We start from the raw sequence: 19,519 nt of genomic DNA on the forward strand, positions 1-19,519 counted from the left end.
TTCCCAACCCCAGTACAACAAAGCAACGTCTCAGAACTATCAAAAGCATTCAAGTAACATTGGAATATTCTCCCCCACACTGGGATCTCTAAGGTGACCGTTGCCCATCCCTGGGTGCTGATGCGGTGTGACAGCAAGGAGCAATCCCCTTTCGTGGACACAGGAGAAAAACAAAGCGAGATATTTGTCCTACCTCCAAACTGGAGGCCTACATGGGCATTTATCCTTTAACTATATAAACATATTAAGAATAATTTAAAAAAGAAAGCTTCCCCCTGAAACTTTGATATGCCCTTCTTTTCTTCCCCGTCATCCCCATGAATGATGGCATGGCCCTTGCAGTAGTTGTGTCTATTTTCTAGTCCTCTTTGTGCACTTATTAAACTGATTCATGGTCCAAGTCACTTAGTGGGGAAGCAAGGGTTTTGCTGCCCTGGGATTGCTTCCAAGCTTCAGAATCTAGATAAGGAATGGAAAAACACCGCTTGTACCTGGGTGCTGCGCTTGGCTTGCTTTGTCAGTTGCATGTATCCTGCTTGGGAAGTCTAGAGAAGTCAGGACTCCATGACCGAAGGATGGCAGCTACTTCGCCTCCTCCCTGCCTGACTCTCCCAGTGAGTGGTCAGCACCAGTGCCAGTGTCCTCAGACGCTCCTCACCAGGACTGCTGCCCACGTGGGCCATCACGCAGGCCGATTCCCTTTTGGTGTGACTTCATGTTTGCATGCAGGGGTCAGCAGGCATCCCGTCGGACTCAAGGGAACTGGAATCCTTTCAGGAGCATTGATGGAGGACTTCATGTCTACTGCTTTGGGGCCATGTAAATTGTATTTTTAAAATGTTTTCTTATTGGAAAGTTAGGCATACAAAAAGAGACAGAGAGGAAGAACCTCTGTCCATTGATTATCCCCAACGCAGCCGCAATGGCCCGAGCTGTGTCAATCCAAAGCCAAGAGCCTGGAGCCACTTCTGGGTCTCCCATGTGGTGCAGAGCCCCAAGGCATTGGGCTGTCCCCAACCTCCCTCCCAGGCCGAAAGTATGGAGCTGGATGGGAAGTGAGGCCACTGGGATTAGAACTGGCAGCCATATGGAATCCCAGCGTGTGCAAGGCAAGGACTTTAGCTGCTAGGCTACCCTGTTGGGCCCCGAGTTGTTTTAATATTTAATTACCTCCCAGGAATAGGCAACTGCCTAGATTGCCTTATATCTAGGCAAGTGTTAAACCTGCTTATATATATATACGCTTATATATGGGGAAGGCAGAGAACATGGTCTAGGACACGACACTGGCCTCCTGCAGGGGGTGCTTCAGATTGCCCAGAGTATGGGGTCTGGAGACACATCCAAGAGGACTGGCTGAGTGCATGTTAGGAAAGGACTTACTTCTGGGGTATTCCATGATTTGGGCCACTGTACTTGCACGTAGGCAAGGGAGCCGAGACAGAGTGGTTTAAAGGGGAAAAAGCAGAAGGCATGTTTGTGTCAGGCCACGGCATCTGTCCACATGGGAGACCTGGGCTGGGCTAAACAGCCTTGTCCATAGCCCTGTGGTACATTCAAAAACTGGGACTGGGTGGCATGCCCAGCTTGGCTAGGCCATGGTGCCCACTTGTGAGTTTCAGAACATGAAGTAGACTACATCAGGCAGGCCAGAGCACCCACCAGAATGAGAAACAGATCTGGGTACAGAATAATTTTATTGGAAAGTCAGATATACAGAGAGGAAAGACAGAAATATCTTTTATCTGCTGGCTCACTCCCCAAATGACTACAATGACCAGAGCTGAGCCTATCTGAAGCCAGGAGCCTGAAACTTCTTTCGGGTCTCACCTGGGTGCAGGGTCCCCAAGGCTTTGGTCTGTCCTCCATAGCTTTCCCAGGCCACAAGCAGGGAGCTGGATGGGAAGTGGAGCAGCCAGCACACCAACCAGCACCCACATGGGATCCCAGTGGTTGCAAGGTGAGGAGCTGGCCATTACCACACCGGGTTCAGTGTACCTGTTTCATTTGGTGAACATCTGAGTTGTTCCATTGTTTTTGTGACTATGAATTGTGCTGCTAGAATATAGGGTTGCAAGTCACTTTGTCTTAAGCAAATTTTATCTATATTACCCGGAGTGGGATAGCTGGGTCACATGGTAGATCAAGTCTCAGCCGTCTGAGCACTCCTCATATTGATCTCCACGGAGGCTGCACTCGTCTACACGTACTAACAATGGACTAGGATGCTTTCTTTGCCACATCCTCACCAGCACTGCTATTTGTTGGTTTCTGTATGCAGTTTAGGAGGCAAGCCACAATTAAGCAGCATGAGGCTCAGAGCTGGTCTCCAGTTCTTGCACACCCTCTAGTAAGTGTGTATATTGCCTTGATACCATTCACCACCTGCTTTGATAAAAACAGAAATCAGATGGTCTGCAAGACCAGTGTATACAGGCTGGGGTGGGAACAGGTCACCTTCAGAAGTGCTCCAGTGCCTATTGCAAAACTGAGCAGCCTCTCTGGAGCCACTTTCTTTCCCTTTCTAAATCCCACCAAGTTGGGACTGTTTGCTCTTCTTTCTTCCCATCACTCAGGCACTGCCAGCTGCTGTCTGCACTCCACATCTAGTTTTTCCATGGGCAATGGCTTTCTTCTAGACTTTGGAGGCCAGTCTCTAACTCAGGCGGGCCCGAGTCCAGGGAAGCAACTCGGGACATGTGTCCTAGGCAGGGGGGCCCCCTTCAGTTACAGAGTTTGTTCACCCTACAACTTGAGATTGATTCCATGGATCAGGGGTGGGAGAGGGCAATCTCACATTAGGTTGCTGACCAGCTTTCTTGAAGATTCTCATGTCAGCAGTCCACAAACTACAGATCACTGCAGGTCAGTGTATAGAATATCTTAGTTTTTAATTGGTAAGGCAGATTTACAGAAGACAGAAAGACCTTCCACCTACTGGTTCACTTCCCAGGTGGCTGCAATGGCCACAGTGAGATGACCCGAAACCAAGAGCCAGGAGCCTCTTCCTGGTCTCCCATGCGGGTGCAGGGTCCCAAGGCTTTGGGCCAGGCCATAGGCAGGGAGCTAGAAGGGAAGTGGAGCAGAAGGGACATGAGCTGGTACCCACATGGGATCCTGGCATTTGCAAGGCGAGGATTTAGTCAGTGAGCCATTGTGCTAGGCCATAGGGTGAAGCTGGCATCAGAAGCAGAGCTGGGATTTGAACCCAGGCAGGGATCCTGAAACAGGTAGGCATTCTGTGTGATGTCTGAACTGCTTTTGGCCAAACACAAACACTTCTTTGGCAGAAATACTTCCCGATATACCATGATATACCATAGGTAGTAGATAAGCACCTAAGAAACTTCTTAACAATGATGTCAAGTGATTTATGTCCAACTTTCCCCAACACATTTGTTTTCAGGGAACCAGAATCTCTCAAACTCACATGTCTGAACCAGACATATATGAGTTTTGTACCTGTTTGCAGTTTTGAGAGCTAATATAAAGTCAGACTGTAAAAGGGTTTTGGAAATAAGACAGTACTATTCTGTTATTCCACTTCCATTCTGCTTTTGTGTTCACTCTCCAAACAGATCGTTGCTCCCTTGTCATTCCCAGCCCATTCGCATCTGCCACATAAAACCTCAGAAGAGCCTCAAGCTCAAACCACAAACATGTCATCTGTCACTGTTCAAAAGTTATTTGAAAGGCAGAGTTACAAAGAGACACAGGGAGAGAATCTTCTATCCTTTGGTCCATTCCCCAAATGGCTGCAATGATGAGAGCTGAGCAAATCTGAAACCAGGAGCCAGAAGCTACTTACAGGCTTCCCATGTGGGTGCAGGGTCCCAAGGAGTTGAGCCATCCTCTCTGCTTTCAAGGCCATAAGCAGTAAGCTGGAGGGGAAGTGGAACAGTAGGCATTTGAACCAGTACCTATGTGGAATGTTGGCATTCCAATTGGAGGTTTACCCTACTATGACCAACTTCTTAAACTCTCATTTTACTTGAAAGGTAGAACAATTTTCCATTTGTTGATTCACTGACCAAATGAACAACAGTCAGGTATAGCTTAAGTTAAAGTTGGGAGCCAGGAACTCAATCTGATTGTCAGAGACCTGACTGACTACTTGAACTTGCACCCAGCAGGAAGCTGGAATCATAAATGGGGATGGGGAGGACATACAGGTACCGGCTTGAGTCCCAGCTCATTCATTTTGATTCAGCTCCCTGCTAATGTGCCTGGGGAAGCAAAGGAGGGTCTCCAGGGAAGACCCAGATAAGGTTTCTGGCATGGCTCAGTGATGGCCACTGTGGCCATTTAGGGAGATGGAAGATCTTTCTCTGTAACTCTACCTTGTACACAAAAATGAAGCTGCTGGGATGTGACAGGAAGAGACACAGCCATCATTCGTCTGTTGGTGCAATTGTAAAATGGATTCACTGGCCAGATCTGAGCTGACCCGAAGCTGGGAGCTAGGAGCTGCTTCCTTGTTTTCCACATAGATGGCAGGGGTCCCAGAACTTGGGTCATACTCTGTTGCTTCCCCAGGCTATTAGCAGGGAGGTGGACTGGAAATGGAGCCACTGGGGCTTGAAAGGTGATTTTAATTAATTATATTTGGACATGAATTTTCTCAAAGTATTTTAGAACTGATACCTGCCAACTACTGCTCAAGTCACTGACAGGTACAAACATGCAAAAACGTAGTTTCAATATGTTAATTATATACACCATTTTTTATTTAGGCTTGTTGAATGAAAACAGCAACAAAAATACCCCAATTTCTTCTGCAGATGCAGCCCCCTACAGATGCTGTCATGAACAGCCTGAAATAGCCAGAGCAGAATAAGAGTGAGCCCAGGGGGATCAACAAGTCATCTGGAATCTTCCCAAGTATATATTTATTTCCTTTGGTGCCTTGCACAATAAGGCACTGTTAATGCTGTAACAGAAATAGTGGAAATGCCCACAGCAATATTTCTACTGACAATTTACTAGACAAGTTACAGTTCAGTGGTAGTGATGGTGGTGGTGATTGTTTCATTTTATTGGTTTTTTTTTTTTTTTACAATAAGGGTATAGCCTTTATACTTCACACAAACAAAACAAGAAGTGCTTATTAAACAGTCCCTTCCCCCACCCCCTTAGAACATCCTGAACATAGTAATTCATTAGAACAGAAAAATCAAGTTTGATTTCAAATTTTCAATAAAAACGAAACTATGTAATGCAACAGCTGCTCAAATTCCAACTCTAAGCAGGTATCATTAAACAAACCAACCCAGTAATTGCAATTTCTCCAGCACACATTCCAGTATAAACGCTCTGAACTGTAATCAGCCAGTAATTAATAGTGGGAAGAGACTCTTAGAGCAGAAGTTACATTGCTTCCTACCTCCTTTTGTCTATAGTTGGAGGGTGGAGGTATTAGGGGAATACAAAAGTCAGAGGAAGAATAATTAAGAGTAATTCTCAAAGCTGCTGCTGTTTGGACTAGAAAGGAAGACAGCATATTACAAATGTTCAAAAAGTCCCAAGGCAAATCAACAATTCATTCACTAGCACTCCTACTTCAAAGAATAAAGAGATCAATGTCTTATAAAAAATTGTACTTTTAGAATTGTATTACAGGTTCACCAGAAACTATGGATGCAGTTTTAGGCTTCACAAAGGGGGGACAGGTGGAGTTGAGGTCATGTTAGCTCCTGTACATCTAACCTAACTGAATCGCTCTCTGGAACTGCTCCCTGCGGCGCCCTGAACAGCTGCCAGCTACACAACAGGAACTCCAGAGGAAGCCTGAGGAGGGAAGGTATGTGCACAGCTAATTAGATCTCCCCTGCTTCACGCTCTTCAGAGCTTCTCCTGTCTTCTGATCTGCCATTAGCACTCTCATAGGACCTCTTCTTATCTTTTCGATCTCTGTCACGTGATGCTAAGTCTTGATCTCTGAATCTTTCCTTTGAGGATCTGAAAAATATTAATTTGAGGAGCAAAATGTTGGGAGGCCTAAAATCCAAATAAAAGAATAGGATAAATATAAAGTTACTGGGAACTGAAGGATACATCTGAGAGAAGTCAGTTTTCTGACAGAAAAGGGCAGTTGATAAGGGCAGTAAAATAAGATGTTCGGTAAAAAATAGCTAAGAGTCAAGAAGCATAAGCTAAAATCATAACAAGGTATTTTCACTAAGATAACCATAAAGTTTCCAATTCACAAAACAAAGACAGTAAATAGAAACTAATGACTTCATGTAGGGGTCAGCTTGCCCTCTGGTCAGACGATTGTTGCAGGTCACACAGTCTCTGTCACTCGTCCTATTCTTTCTCCTATTAACCCCTCAACAGTGTACAAGCCACCCGTAGCTTGCTGGCTGTACAGAACCAGGCCGAAAAGGCTGATCTGGCCTATTAGGCAACAGCTTCTCAATACTTGATTTAGATGAGTTACTCAATAACAAAGCTTTAAATAACCACTTATTTTTAAAGTCTGTTTTATTCCTCCTTAGTTCATTCATTCAAGCAACAGAAAAATAATGAAAGACAAAGATGATCACACTATATAATAGATCTCTAACCATAAATGGTTCTTAACACTATCTTCTCCATTCCCACACCCAATTTTAATAAGGCGAACAAAAAGTTCTTGTGATTCAATCAGAAGGAAACAAGAGATTGTAGGGTTAGAATAAATATGGAAATGTCTATGCTTCCAACATATAGAACGAATCAGTAACATATATTACATTTATTTGGTTCTTTACAGGTGACACAGCACTTTTACAAAATTATCTCATTTAACCCACGTTCAGAATTAGGATGTGAGGCACTGCCAAGATGAGAATGATACAGGGTACTTCAAAAAGTTCATAGGAAAATGAAGATATTTTGATCCAACAATATTGGAAATCCATGCATAGTTTTTACATTATGTACATTTTCATCAGCTCCTTCAAGATCCCCTATATGCAAGGATTTCAAAATTTCTTTTGGCACCAAACTAATCTTTCTTTCAAGTCTATTTTCTATGAACTTTCTGAAGTCAATTCATACTTTTAGGAAAATACTGTACTTGGTTTAAGAAATATAGTTAAGGGTTAAAAAAAAGTTAAAAGACTAATATCTTTGAAAATCCTACTTCAGGTTTTGATAAGCGCAGTTAAAAAAAATGACATGTAGTGGGGGGGAACCCCACACAGTACAAGTCTAGTGATTGCAAGTCAATACCAGCTGTACCCACAGCCTTAGTAGCAGTAGATATGAAGAAAATAGAATGCCACCCTAAGAGAAAGGATCCTAGATGACTGTAAAGTCCCAGAGGTCAGTAATAACTGAAATACAACTGAGATGAGTTTCATCTAAAGTTTTCTGAGATTACAATATCCCACACCAGTTGCTTCCATGTACTTTTACTAAAACTACTAATACTCATAAAGTAAATACTCATAGCATCTCTATCTACTAAGCAGACAGAAAACACAGGTGGGATAATTAAGTTAGCCACCAAGCCCACTAAATCAAAGTGGTCTGTGAAGTCTGTGCTGAAAGCCACTGCTCTTCCCTCACTTCCCGAGGACAGCTGCTGCCGAGGAAAGTTCACAAAGATCTATCACACCAGAGACCAGCACTTCACAGGAGGCGCAGGAGAACAGCAAAACCTAAAAGTTTCAGTTGGAACTTGTCTTAAAAATTTAAACCAAATAACAATAACTTGATGTCAATCTTCTACGTAAAAACTGTACAAATTTTAATAGCAAGTACTGGCTAGTTTTTTGCTAAAAACAATGATGTGTGAGAAGAGAATGCAAATTCAAAAATGAGAAGTGCTTAAGAGAAGCAAAACTAAGCCTCTATGAACATGCTGAACAACTCAGCTGGTAACACATAATATGGTGGAAAATCTTCCTATATAATTTCATAAACGCATGAAGCATTAGGGACTACTAAGATAACAATCTTAAATAAGGAGACTTCACATCCATCCTTCCTCCCACCACCACTACCAATGAAGACACTGAAGAGTTTGTAAACCCTAGGAACAGGGACAGCTGGGCATGTTATCACAAGCAGCACGATTCTTATAATTTAGTGTGCAGTTAAGACTCATGGAGAACTTCCAAAAATGCTTTTTCTGGACACTGCACTAAGGGCAGTGCAAAGCCCCACATCTCAAGAGTGACCCAAGAGGCTGACACATGGCCTTCGGCACCCTGCAGACTGCAGGTGCTCACACTCTACTTGCCTTATGATGCTCTTGATTGTACCTGTGCAGATCAAACCCACTTGAACTCCTACCTGAAGCCCTCTGACTACTGGTGGTGTTCCTATCATCTGAGGTCTTGCATTACTTAAAACACAGTTTTAGCACTTTATAATACATATGTGATCTCATACCAGGCTAATTGTTGTCAATGATGTCTATTTTGTACTTGTAGAGTAGAAAATATACATTATCACTATTTAAAGTTACCTTAATACGTTGAACAAGACCAGAATATAAAAAATAAAATGTTGATTGAGCACCTATTAAACAACTCAGTTTCTGAATAATTTTTTAGAAATGGCTAGTTGAGAGCCAAGGAGGTGAGGGGGCAGGACAGATTTTAACATCTTTGTGTGGGTTCTATTTTTGGACTTCACATGGAGCAATTTATAGAGAACTAGTGGATACGAGGCACTCAAAAGACTTATCACATAATATGCTCAATAACTGCCAAGAAAAAAATTTAATTGTTTACAATCCTTAGAAAGTATCATTTTTAAGGGCCACCACGTGACGTAAGATTTTTGAAGCTAGGTCTATGAACTATGAGTGCTAACTTTGTGCATCAGATTCTCGTCCTGTGCCCATTCTCAACAGACTTCCGAGTCCTTAAACATGCCTTGCTCTAGTGTCTGCCCTACTTGTACCTTTTGAGGTCTCTTGCCATCTCCAGGAACATTTATAGGATTTTGGACCTGCCCATCAAGTCAAAGGTAGATAGCAATGAATACGTCTAGTGCAGATTGAGTAAGAATATACTACAATGTGTCTGGTCTGAAAAAGTGAACCAGCTGAAATACATTTAGAAAACAGTTAAGTCAAACAAAGTTAAATTCTTTTAATGAAAGGATTTGTCAGAGCCCAGAATTTACTAATACATAACTGAAAAAAAAAAAAAAGAAAATCTGAAAACATTTGTCCATAAAATGATTTTTCCAAGTCACAAAAAGCAGAGAAGAGTGGTAATCTCTGCACACATCAGTTCCAATTTCTCATTCCGGCTCATAAGTATATTCTTTTTGAACTGCCGTAAGATCAGGGAAAAAATGTTATACACCCACACACAAATGTGTACATATTATCAGATGCAGGTTTCAAACCAATAATCTAAACTCGTAACATAAGTAAACATAAACAATGCTCTAACATAAAGGTAGCTCCGGATCCTTGGATCGGCACATTAATACCTCCTCTTGGATCGTTCTCTGCTCCTATCTCTAGAACTGTGCCGACTTCTCTGGTGGCTGCGGCTGCGGCTGCGGCTGCTGGAGCGGGACCTGTGGCGGTGGCGTTTCTCCCGAGACTTGGATCGAGTCCTCCTCTTCCGTTCTCGTGACATGGAGCGAGAGCGATGCCTGCGATGCTCTCTGGACCTGGATCTACAACAAGAGATTGGACTTCGTGTTCATTCAGCCTCCTCAACACTGCACTTCTCACCTCCTGTTCTTGAAAGAGCAACTATATTCCAGTAGCCTTACTTAATGCCAATTCTATGCCAAAGCAGCAAAATCTACACTACAGAAAATCGCTAGTATGTTAACTGCTAAATTTCAAAATAAAAATTAAAATGCTAATTGTTAGAGGTCAATCAGCATTGTATAAATTTAAATCAGTATTTTTTTAAAAGTACCACAACTGTCTACTGGTGATTGTTATTATCCAGCTGCTTTACTGATTTTTCACTCAGTTTTCTATAATGTTTTAACTTATTTTAGAAATGATGTACCTACTGTAAAAGAACAGAAGGAAAATGCATGAGAAAGAATAAAGCCCAAGAAAAACTACATTCCTGAATTTAAAAAGCTAGGACAGATTTTATAATTTTGAATGCCTACAGTAAATCTAGCCAAACCAATGAAAATACACTGAAGCAGTATTATTCAAGTAGCACACAGTTTGGGGGCAGCGGGCAGGGGTGGGAGTGAGACGGAGAACTCATTTTGGAAATTTCAAGTTATAAAAAGAAACAGAACATTTGCAGTCTACACAGGAATAAACTGAGACTTCTTTCAGCCTTGGCTAGGTCACAGACCAACGTGTGTGTTGTACAGTGTGAGTGCTAAGGGTCACATGCATTAAAAGGTATGCAACTTGGTTTAGAAAGCTACTTTGTGAAAAAAAAAAAAAAAGTTCCAAGTTAAACTGTGATAGCTATACAACTTACTAAAAATGATTGACTTGGGCATGTAAGATGGACATCTTATTAATGTAAATTATTTTGACATAACTAGATTTTTAAAAGCCATTGTTAATATTTGTTCATAATTTCCTGAAAGTTCAAAACACACTATTTACATGATACAGTTTATAAGCTGAATTTATTTTCAGATGATGTAAGATTAAAAGGCTTCAGCTTTGGTCACCATTGTAGCCAAGTAACGACTCATGTTGAAAATTGAGGTTGATCATAGCCAAGTAGAATATTCCCACATTCAAACAGCCTACTTTCAAAAAGGAACATGGGGCCGGCAGCATGGCCTACTGGCTAAAGTCCTCACCTTGAACGCCGGGATCCCATATGGACCCCGGTTCTAATCCCGGCTGCTCCACTTCCCATACAGCTCCCTGCCTGTGGCCTAGGAAGGCAGTCGAGGACAGCCCAAAGAGCCCTGAGATTCTGCATCCGTGTGGGAACCTGAAAGAAGTTCCTGGCTCCTGGCTTTGGATTGGCATAGCACCGGCCATTGCAGGAAAGGTCTTCCTCTCTGTCTCTCCTCTCTGTGTATCTGACTTTCCAATAAAAATAAAATAAATCTTAAAAAAAAAAAAAAAAAAAAAAAAACATGGGTGAATATAGAAGTCATTTGGGTTAGGCCTCTGGACTAGTCAATAAGCTAGTAACTTTTAAAAACTATATTTGAAGAATAAAGATTTTACTTATACCCATCATGTCATATACTGACCTTTTAGGATTCTTGCTATGTGATCGGGACCTACAAAAAGAGCATGTATTCTTAGCACACAGTGCCATGTACTTCAATTATATTAGCAATGATTTTTAAATTTACATTAATTTATAAGGCATGTACTTATACATACAATTTTTCCAAAATATACCACAAACTACAGATTTCTTCATGTTGAACATATGGGCTCCCTTCAGTCAGGATACTTGGTTCTTAAAAAATACACTTTGTAGAGACTAAATTCTCCAGAAACTACTTCTCAGCCTAGAAAAAAAAATCCAGTTTTTATATTTCTATCACTGCTTTTTTCCCCTTCTTGGAAAACAGCGAAATTATTATCAACTGAAATGCATATGGTTTGAAGCTACAAGCTTATCCTGCAGTTGTTCAAACATCCAGCTCAATCACAGAACATCTGTTTCTTCACAAGATCTAAGATACTCAATAATCATTCACTCTTCACATTTCCCAACACAGTTAATATCCACAAACACTAAGGATGTTTTGTGGCTAAAAATATAGGATAGTTGAAAGCACTGCTTTGGATTCAACCAGATGTAAGTTTCAATTCTGATTGTACCACTCACCATCTGTGTGACCTGGGTAAGTTATTTGTCTTTCCTCAGTTTAATCTGTCATTGGCAAAAGAAGGATAGTGCTGTGTCACTGGCACTGGTAGTAGGGAAGGGTATAGAGATTAATACTGGTAAAGTCCTTATAAGAAACACCAAATAAGTGAGAGTGGATTTTACACTAGCTTTTAATTTCATCCTCTATACTTAGTTACACATTTCCTCAAATTAGTTACATTTCCTCAAATTCACAGATTAAGAATTTTTTCCTAACATTTCTGAAATAGGGCTACAATTGATCATCAATATCCTAAAAAAAAAAAAAAAATCTTGCCACTTGGCAAGAAAAGGACTAAGATGTGATACACTGTCATCACAAATGTGAAAAGTACAGCCCTAAGAACTGTCTTCCCATTTAACTATCACTTCAGTTGCATCTTAAACAGATTTCTAAACTGTTATTGTTTTAAACAGTATGTTCAGGCTCTATTCCCATAAGGACTTCAGGTATACAAAATAGCAAAGAGTTGAATTCTGAGGTAACTATTAGGGTAAATAAAAGAATCCCTTCCCTAAAAATAGAAATTAGCTACATTTCGTTTTCACTTTGTCATTATGATGCTAAAAGATTACCTGTTACGTAAAAACAAATGAAATGCACTTAAATTTCTTTCAGTAGACTTATGTTAGCACTGTATTTATGAACTATAAAGGGTTTTAATTGGGCAAAATCTGAAAAGAAATTTACATTTCAGAAACCTGTAATATGAGACAATGTAAATGAGAACTGTAGGTAAACCCTTTGTGATATGCCTGTTTATCCTAAAGCTGTCCAATGACATGCTATACCAATGATGCTATGCAATTTTAGTTGCCAACTTTAAAGAATGACTTAGAAGAATATCAAAACCTTCTAACCATAAGTAGTTACAAGATGTTACTACTTAATGAATACAAATATAACCAAGATCTGGGCATATCTAGCTATAATTAAATTAATGGTATAAAAAAAATTAATGGCTCCTAAAATAGAGAAAATAAAGTTCAACATAAAACAGAATATAACCCAAACTGTTGTAAACAGGTTAAAATAAACCTTAAAAACATAAAAGCTTTCACAATCTGGAAGAACTAGCCAATATTAATCAGTGGCTAAGGATTAGCATACTTTATGGACAATACTTTGCATGGTAATATCTTTAAAACATAATGTCCCATAGCCAACACATGCTAATATGTATAATCGTCTATCAACCCCATACCTTCTCAGCTTCTCCCTTTCTTCTCGTTCTCGTTCTTCTCTTCGTTTTAGGCGTTCCTGGTTTCTTTTCTCCTGCTTCTCAGCCACAACTCTCTTAAAAATAATAAATAAAGAACATATTTGTTGGGTTCATTTTAAATGTTAGAATATCTGATTCCCAAATCACTCTGCATCTAACACCAATACTGCTATCTCCCAGAATAATAACACCGAACTTGCTTCTTAGGCGTCATCCATTGAATAATGATGTGATGAGTTTCCACTATTAACTCCATTGAGTATGAACTGTTTAGCAGATACGAAATACTACTGCATCACAATCGAAACGTCAAGTACAAAAACAGAACACCAATCAAAAGAGCAAGCAGTTAAATGGGGTAAAGTGAGGCAATACAAATTTGCCAATATACCTTTAATTCTTCAAGCTTCTCTCTTATTTCAATAAATCCCAGGTGCAGTTTTCCCCCAAAGTGGTCAGCCAGTCGTCTGTCATTGTCATGAAGCCCTAAGTAGGCAGAGCAGACTTCACAGACTCTTAGTTTCTGCTGCTGGAAACTGGAAGCCGGCATAGAATTCCGATAAACCTCCTAAATCAATGTGAAAACAACAACAATCACAATCTCAATCAGGCACATAACTAAGCAAAATATACTATGAGAACACCAAAAATGTTCTGTAATAAATATGCAACAGGATGTCTGTTTTGTCAAGAAAATGACAAGATCCTGTTTCCTGTGTCCCAGACACCTCTTCACTGGGGGGTGGAGGGAATCAAGTCTTCAGAGTCTGGTCCCCTCAGGAGGGCTCAACAACCAGCACTGGGCCAGGCCGAAGCGTGACCTAAGTTTCCCTTAGGAGTGGCAGTCTGCTTCTGCTACCATTCCTGGGCACATTAGCAGGGAGCTGGACTGGAGGTGGAACATCTGGGAGAGGACCCCACACCTATGTGGAGTGCTGCAGTCGCAGGCAGCAGCTTTAACTACTACGCCAGGACACCAGCAGCAGCACAAACCACACATTCAGACACAAAAAGGCAAGCTAACTCAAATGTTGTGCTGCTTTCTTTTTCTGCTTGCTACTTACCAGGAAGATTTTCTGTTTAGAGACTATATCGCTGCCACAAACTGATAACCGGGAAGATGAACCCAACACATGAAGAACAGCTGAATGTAAAGCAAGAAGTCACCTATATATACAGAGCATGACAGAGCCACGTGGAGCCATATTATTTATGAACCAGCCCCAGATTTCCTGAGTATTAATGAGAAAACCAAGGTCCTCCTCTGAACCACAAGTTTTCTATTATGTGCGGCTGAATGATATCTACAAAGGGCAAGAAAAATTTTAATGTATTATCCTTTCTAAAAAAATCAACTTACGATAAGTTAAGGCAGGTTAATTACATATGTTCAGCTACAAGCACATTAATAGCAATGCTACAACTACAGTATGAAGTTAAGAAGACTGTGAATGAGATGCTTCAAAAATTAAATACAAATTTAAGAATGGGTTGTAGCACAGCATGTTAAGCCACAACTTCAAACACCCATACCCCATATTGGAATGCCTAAGTTCAAGTCCCAGCTCTTCAGCTTCTTATCCAACACCCAATTGATACACCTGGACAAGCCGCTTATGATGGCTCAAGTACTTGTGGAAAACCTAGATGGGAGTTCTGGCCTCCTGAATTTAGCCTGGTCCAGGCCTTGTTATCAGGGGCATTTCAGCAGAAAACAAGCAGAGGAAAGATCTCTGTCTGTATGTCTTTTACACAAACAATCAAATAAACCCTTGCCTTGAACGTGCTGGGATCCCATATGGGTGCCAGTTCTAATCCTGGCAGCCCCACTTCCCATCCAGTTCCCTACTTGTGGCCTGGGAAACCAGCTGAGGACAGCCCAAAGCCTTGGGACCCTGCCACCCGCGTGGGAGACCCAGGGGAGCTCCAGGCTCCTGGGTTTGGATAGGTGCTGCTCTAGCCGCTGCAGTCACTTGGGGAGTGAATCCGATGATTCACTATGCTTCAATATGCAAAATGGAAGATCTTCCCCTCTGTCTCTCCTCCACTCTCTCTACATGTAACTGACTTTGCAATAAAAGAATAAATAAATCCCTAAAAAAATGTGCTGTTTGGACATAGTAAATCAAGCCTCTGCCAGTGGTACCAGCATCCCATATGGGTACCATCCCATATGGACACTGGTTTGACTCAGTTCGTGTCTCGGCTGCTACTCTTCTGATCCTGTTTCCTGGTGACTGACTAGAAAAGCAGTCCCTGGGTCCTTGCATCTGAGTGGAAGGTCCGGAAGAAGCTGCTGGTTCCTGGCTTCAGATTAGCTCAACTCCAACCACTACAGCCACTTTGGACAGTGAACCAGAAAATGGAAGATCTATCTTTCCTTCTCTTTGTCACTCTGCCTTTCAAGTAAAACTAAAAAAATCAATCTTACAAATCTAATAAGCATAATAAAACATACACATAAAAAATCAGGTACTCAATAGTTTCTATACACAGTGAATAGAAGCATCACAGGACTTTTTCAAATTTACTTATTTACCTATAAGAGTTGAGACTGGGTCTGGTGCGGTAGCCCAATGGCTAAAGTCCTCACCTTGCACACTCCAGTATCCTGGTTCTATTTTTTAAAAAAACATTTATTTATTTTTATAGGAAAGGCAGATATACAAAGAGGAGGAGAAACAGAGAGGAAGATCTTCCGTCTGATGGTTCACTCCCCAAGCGGCCAGAACAGTTGGAGCCAATCTGAAGCCAGGAGCCAGAAACTTCTTCCAGGTTTCCCCCACGGGTGGTAGGGTCCCAAGGCTTTGGGCTGTCCTCGACTGCTTTCCAGGGCACAAGCAGGGAGCTGGATGGAAAACAGGGCTACTGGGATTAGAACTGGCAATGGGCCCCAGTTCTAACCTGGCTACTCCACTTACCATCCTACTCCGTTTGTGGCTTGGGAAAGAGTCAAGGACAGCCGAAACACCCACATGAGAGACCCAAAAGAAGTTCCTGACTTTGGATCAGCTCAGCACTGGCTTTTGCAGCCATGTAGGCGTGAACCAGTGGATGAAGATTTTCTGTCTTTGTTTCTCCTCCTCTCTACAAATCTGCCTTTCCAATAAAAATAAGTAAAATCTTAAAATAAATAAAAAGCATAGAAAAGGAGAAGGAAAAACAGGATGTTTCTAATTCTTCATCTTGCCCTGCTTACAGTCAAGTTGCACTGTCTTTAATGAAAAAAATAAAACAAAAAGATTTATTTATTTATATTGGAAGTGAGGATGTTAGAAGAATAGAACAAGTTGGACAACCCTCCTGGCCAAGTTTGTAGCTAGTGTCTGGCCTACAAATGCATACTGAGATGCTCGTGGTCAGCCAATAAAGTTTGCAAAGATTATCTCAATCCTAGTGTAACAAAGCAGATAATGTCTCCAAACTATCAAAACCATTCAAGTAACATCTTTGGAACACTGTTCCCTATATCAGGGTCTACAAGGCATCATTAAAATGACTGCCCCCAGCCTTGGGTGCGGGGGCACCCATAGTTTAACAACAAGGAGCAGCCCGTTTACCACCCCTCCCTACCACAGACCACAAGAAGAAAGAAAACTGAAACATATGCCCCACACACCTTCCTCCAAACCATGGACCCTCCCCACTCTAAGCAAAGGCCCACATGGACCCTCTCTCAACTATGGAAACAATATTAAAATAAAATATTTTTAAAAAGTGAGAGATCTTCCATTTCACTGGTTGCTCCAATTAATGGCACAATAGTCAGCACTGAGTCATGCCAAAGCCAAGAACCAGCAACTTCTCTAGAACAGGGCCAACTGCTCGGGCCATCTTCCACTGTTCTTCCCAGGCCATTGCCAAGGAGCAGGATGGCAAGTGAAGCAGCATTCAGAAAGGACTGCTTAATCACATAAAGGATGCCTGCTTTTGAGAGGGTAGCTTAACATGCTAGGCCACAATGCTGGTCCCATATCAATGAGTTTTGGAAAGAAAACAAAGATCGCCTTTTGGCTAAGATCAAGTGAATGGAAACAAAGAGGGAGAAACATCCAGACATGAGAAGAAACACTGTAGATGGGGCATTATAAGCCCAGGAAATCTATGCAAATAGAAGCCATGCAAGCTACTGTAAACCAGGCCCAAACTGACAGAGGCAGGACACTACAAATGGTAGAATACTAGCAGACTGTAGTAGGTGGGAAGGAAGCAAGGACTGTGCAATCACGGGGTCCAGGGCAGACAGGCCATCACAGTGATGAAGTGTACATGCACTGTTTGTACATAATGTTGGGTATGAATAACAGTTCAGCAGGTTTAATTTCATTGACAAGTTATAAATTTCAATGTATCAGTGGCTACAAATACCAAAAACCAAGTAAAATTCTGAAACAAAATCCATCGGTAGTACATATTACTTGTATGTTTCAAATTTGCTTTAATTTCCTTTTTATAATAAAAAATATTCAATGATCTAGCCAAATACACATGCTTCAATCAATACAGAGACTACAGTTTCCCTATTATTACTCTTAAGAATTTACCTCTGCTTCTCTTTTCTTTGCCCGGGCTTTCTCTACTTCATCCATTACTTTCTGGGATTCTTCCACATTTCCTTCAGCTCCAAGTTGTTCCACCTTGGCTAACAATTTACCAATTTCTTCATTTAATTCATGAACACGTTCTGCCTAGAAAAAACATACATATGAATATATCATGAATAAACAGTAGAATGAGGATAAAATTTTCAAGTGTTACTGAAATCCCCAGGAAAAAAATGCCTAAAGTAATACGAAAATCACCACACCTCTGAACACAGACCAGATGAACCGGCCAGACACAGACACTAACGGGTCTGAGTATGTCGGCAGGCCTGCCTTGAGCTCAGGGGTCCTGGGCAGTGTGATGTAACTGACTTCAAGCCTCTGTTTTAGCTAGTGCACTCCAAGCATAAAGTACCTTTTCTCTTCTTTGATCTGCCCCCATCCCAGTATCTTCTCAAATCACCTCTTACTGGATGCTGGATCCTTACCTCACCACATAACCTATCATTTTATTTAGTTTGTCAAAGTCCCCTGTTTAGTCTACCCTTGTGACTTCACAGTGTTACACTGTTTCCTTTCCCTGGAATAGTATTTCCTCACCTCTTGTGTATACGGTAAATGCCCACTCATTAAGATGTAATTCAACAATCTTTTACTTGAACCATTCCTGAAGAATCATCACATCCCATCACCAGTTAGACACATAAGTAGCGAGAGATGAGCTACATGCTTACTGCCAAATAATTTAATACATATCATATGGCTTTGAGGGATAGCTACTTGTATAGCACATCTTTACATCTCCAATGCCTAAAAACAGCACAAGCTCAAGATGTGAATGAAAGGAATCAATGGGGCCAATGCATGGCCCAGCAGAAGCCGCTGCCTCCAGAACTGGCATTTCATGCAGGAACTGATTTCAGCTGCCCCACTTCCAACCAGTTTCCTAATACGCTGGAGGAAGCAGTGGAAGACACCTCAAGTGCTTGGGGCCCTGTAACCATGTTGGAAAATTAGAAGCAGTCCCAGGCTTTAGCCAGGACCAGCCCCAGCTGCTGCTTTAGAATCGTACACGGTCTTTTTCCTCAGCAGCAGCAGCACAATCATCCTGGGAATACCTCATGATACATCTACAGTCTATATTGACTACAAAACAATTGTTCATTCTACTGGGTGGATAATTACATTTGCAAAGTTTTAATTTGATATACGCATCTAGCTCCAACAGATGTCTGTGTTGTTAATCTTTATTTTTCAAATTTCACCAACCCCAGAACCAGTACTATGGTATAATGAGTTAAGCAGCAGCCCACAACGCACACTCCCCATATGGGTACTGGTTCAAGACCCAGGTATTCCATTTCCAACCCAACTCTTTGAAAACATACCTGGGCAAGCAGTGGGAAATGCCCCAAAGTCCTGGGCATTGTGGAAAACCACATGAAGCTCCTAGCTTTGGACTGGTCCAGCCCAGGCCTTTGTGGCCATTTGGAGCGAACCAGTAGATGCAAGATTTCTTTCTCCATCTCTGGCTTTCAAATAAATAAATCCTTAAACCCCAGCTGAAGGCAACTGCCTAGGTTACATTATAGCTAGGCAAGTGTAACACTGCTGAGAGAAATGCCAAAAGCTGGTGGGCATTCTAGGCCTGATTAATGCCAAATCTGCGTTAACTATAGCAATTTTTTAAAAGTTCATTTTTGCTGCAAAGGCAGATTTACAGAGAGAAGGATATACAGACAGAAAGGTCTTCCATCCACTGGCTCACTCCCCAAGTGGCTGCAAAAACTGAAGCTGAGCTGATCTGAAGCCAGGAGCTTCTTCTGGGTCTCCCATAAGTGGGTGCAGAGTCCTAAGGCTTTAGGCCATCCTCTACTGTTTTGCCAGGCCACAGGAAGGGAGCTTGATGGGAAATGGGGCAACCAGGACATGAACCAGGGATCCCAGCAGATGCAAGGTGAAGATT

At 41.6% G+C, this 19,519-nt stretch overlaps 1 protein-coding gene across 7 annotated transcripts in view; it reads right to left on the minus strand.

Annotated features, from left to right (window-relative positions):
• Nucleotides 1-4,705: 4,705 nt before the first annotated feature.
• LOC121170791 (putative RNA-binding protein Luc7-like 2) overlaps nt 4,706-19,519 on the minus strand; it is a 40,751-nt gene continuing 25,937 nt past the window's right edge. For 6 of the 7 annotated variants that reach the window (XM_041002099.1, XM_041002098.1, XM_041002104.1 and 3 more), the window contains 6 exons: nt 17,554-17,697; nt 13,401-13,577; nt 12,992-13,083; nt 11,155-11,184; nt 9,439-9,630; nt 4,706-5,958 (listed from right to left, as the gene is read on the minus strand). In XM_041002099.1, the coding sequence (XP_040858033.1) occupies nt 5,817-5,958; nt 9,439-9,630; nt 11,155-11,184; nt 12,992-13,083; nt 13,401-13,577; nt 17,554-17,697 (777 nt within the window). In that variant the 3' untranslated portion in view covers nt 4,706-5,816. The remainder of the gene's footprint in view (nt 5,959-9,438; nt 9,631-11,154; nt 11,185-12,991; nt 13,084-13,400; nt 13,578-17,553; nt 17,698-19,519) is intronic. The other variant, XM_041002103.1, reaches the window with a different exon arrangement.

Source organism: Ochotona curzoniae, unplaced genomic scaffold (assembly GCF_017591425.1).
Source record: "Ochotona curzoniae isolate NIBS_2020 unplaced genomic scaffold, NIBS_Ocur_1.0 scaffold_2476, whole genome shotgun sequence".
In the NCBI taxonomy this organism is placed as follows: domain Eukaryota; kingdom Metazoa; phylum Chordata; class Mammalia; order Lagomorpha; family Ochotonidae; genus Ochotona; species Ochotona curzoniae.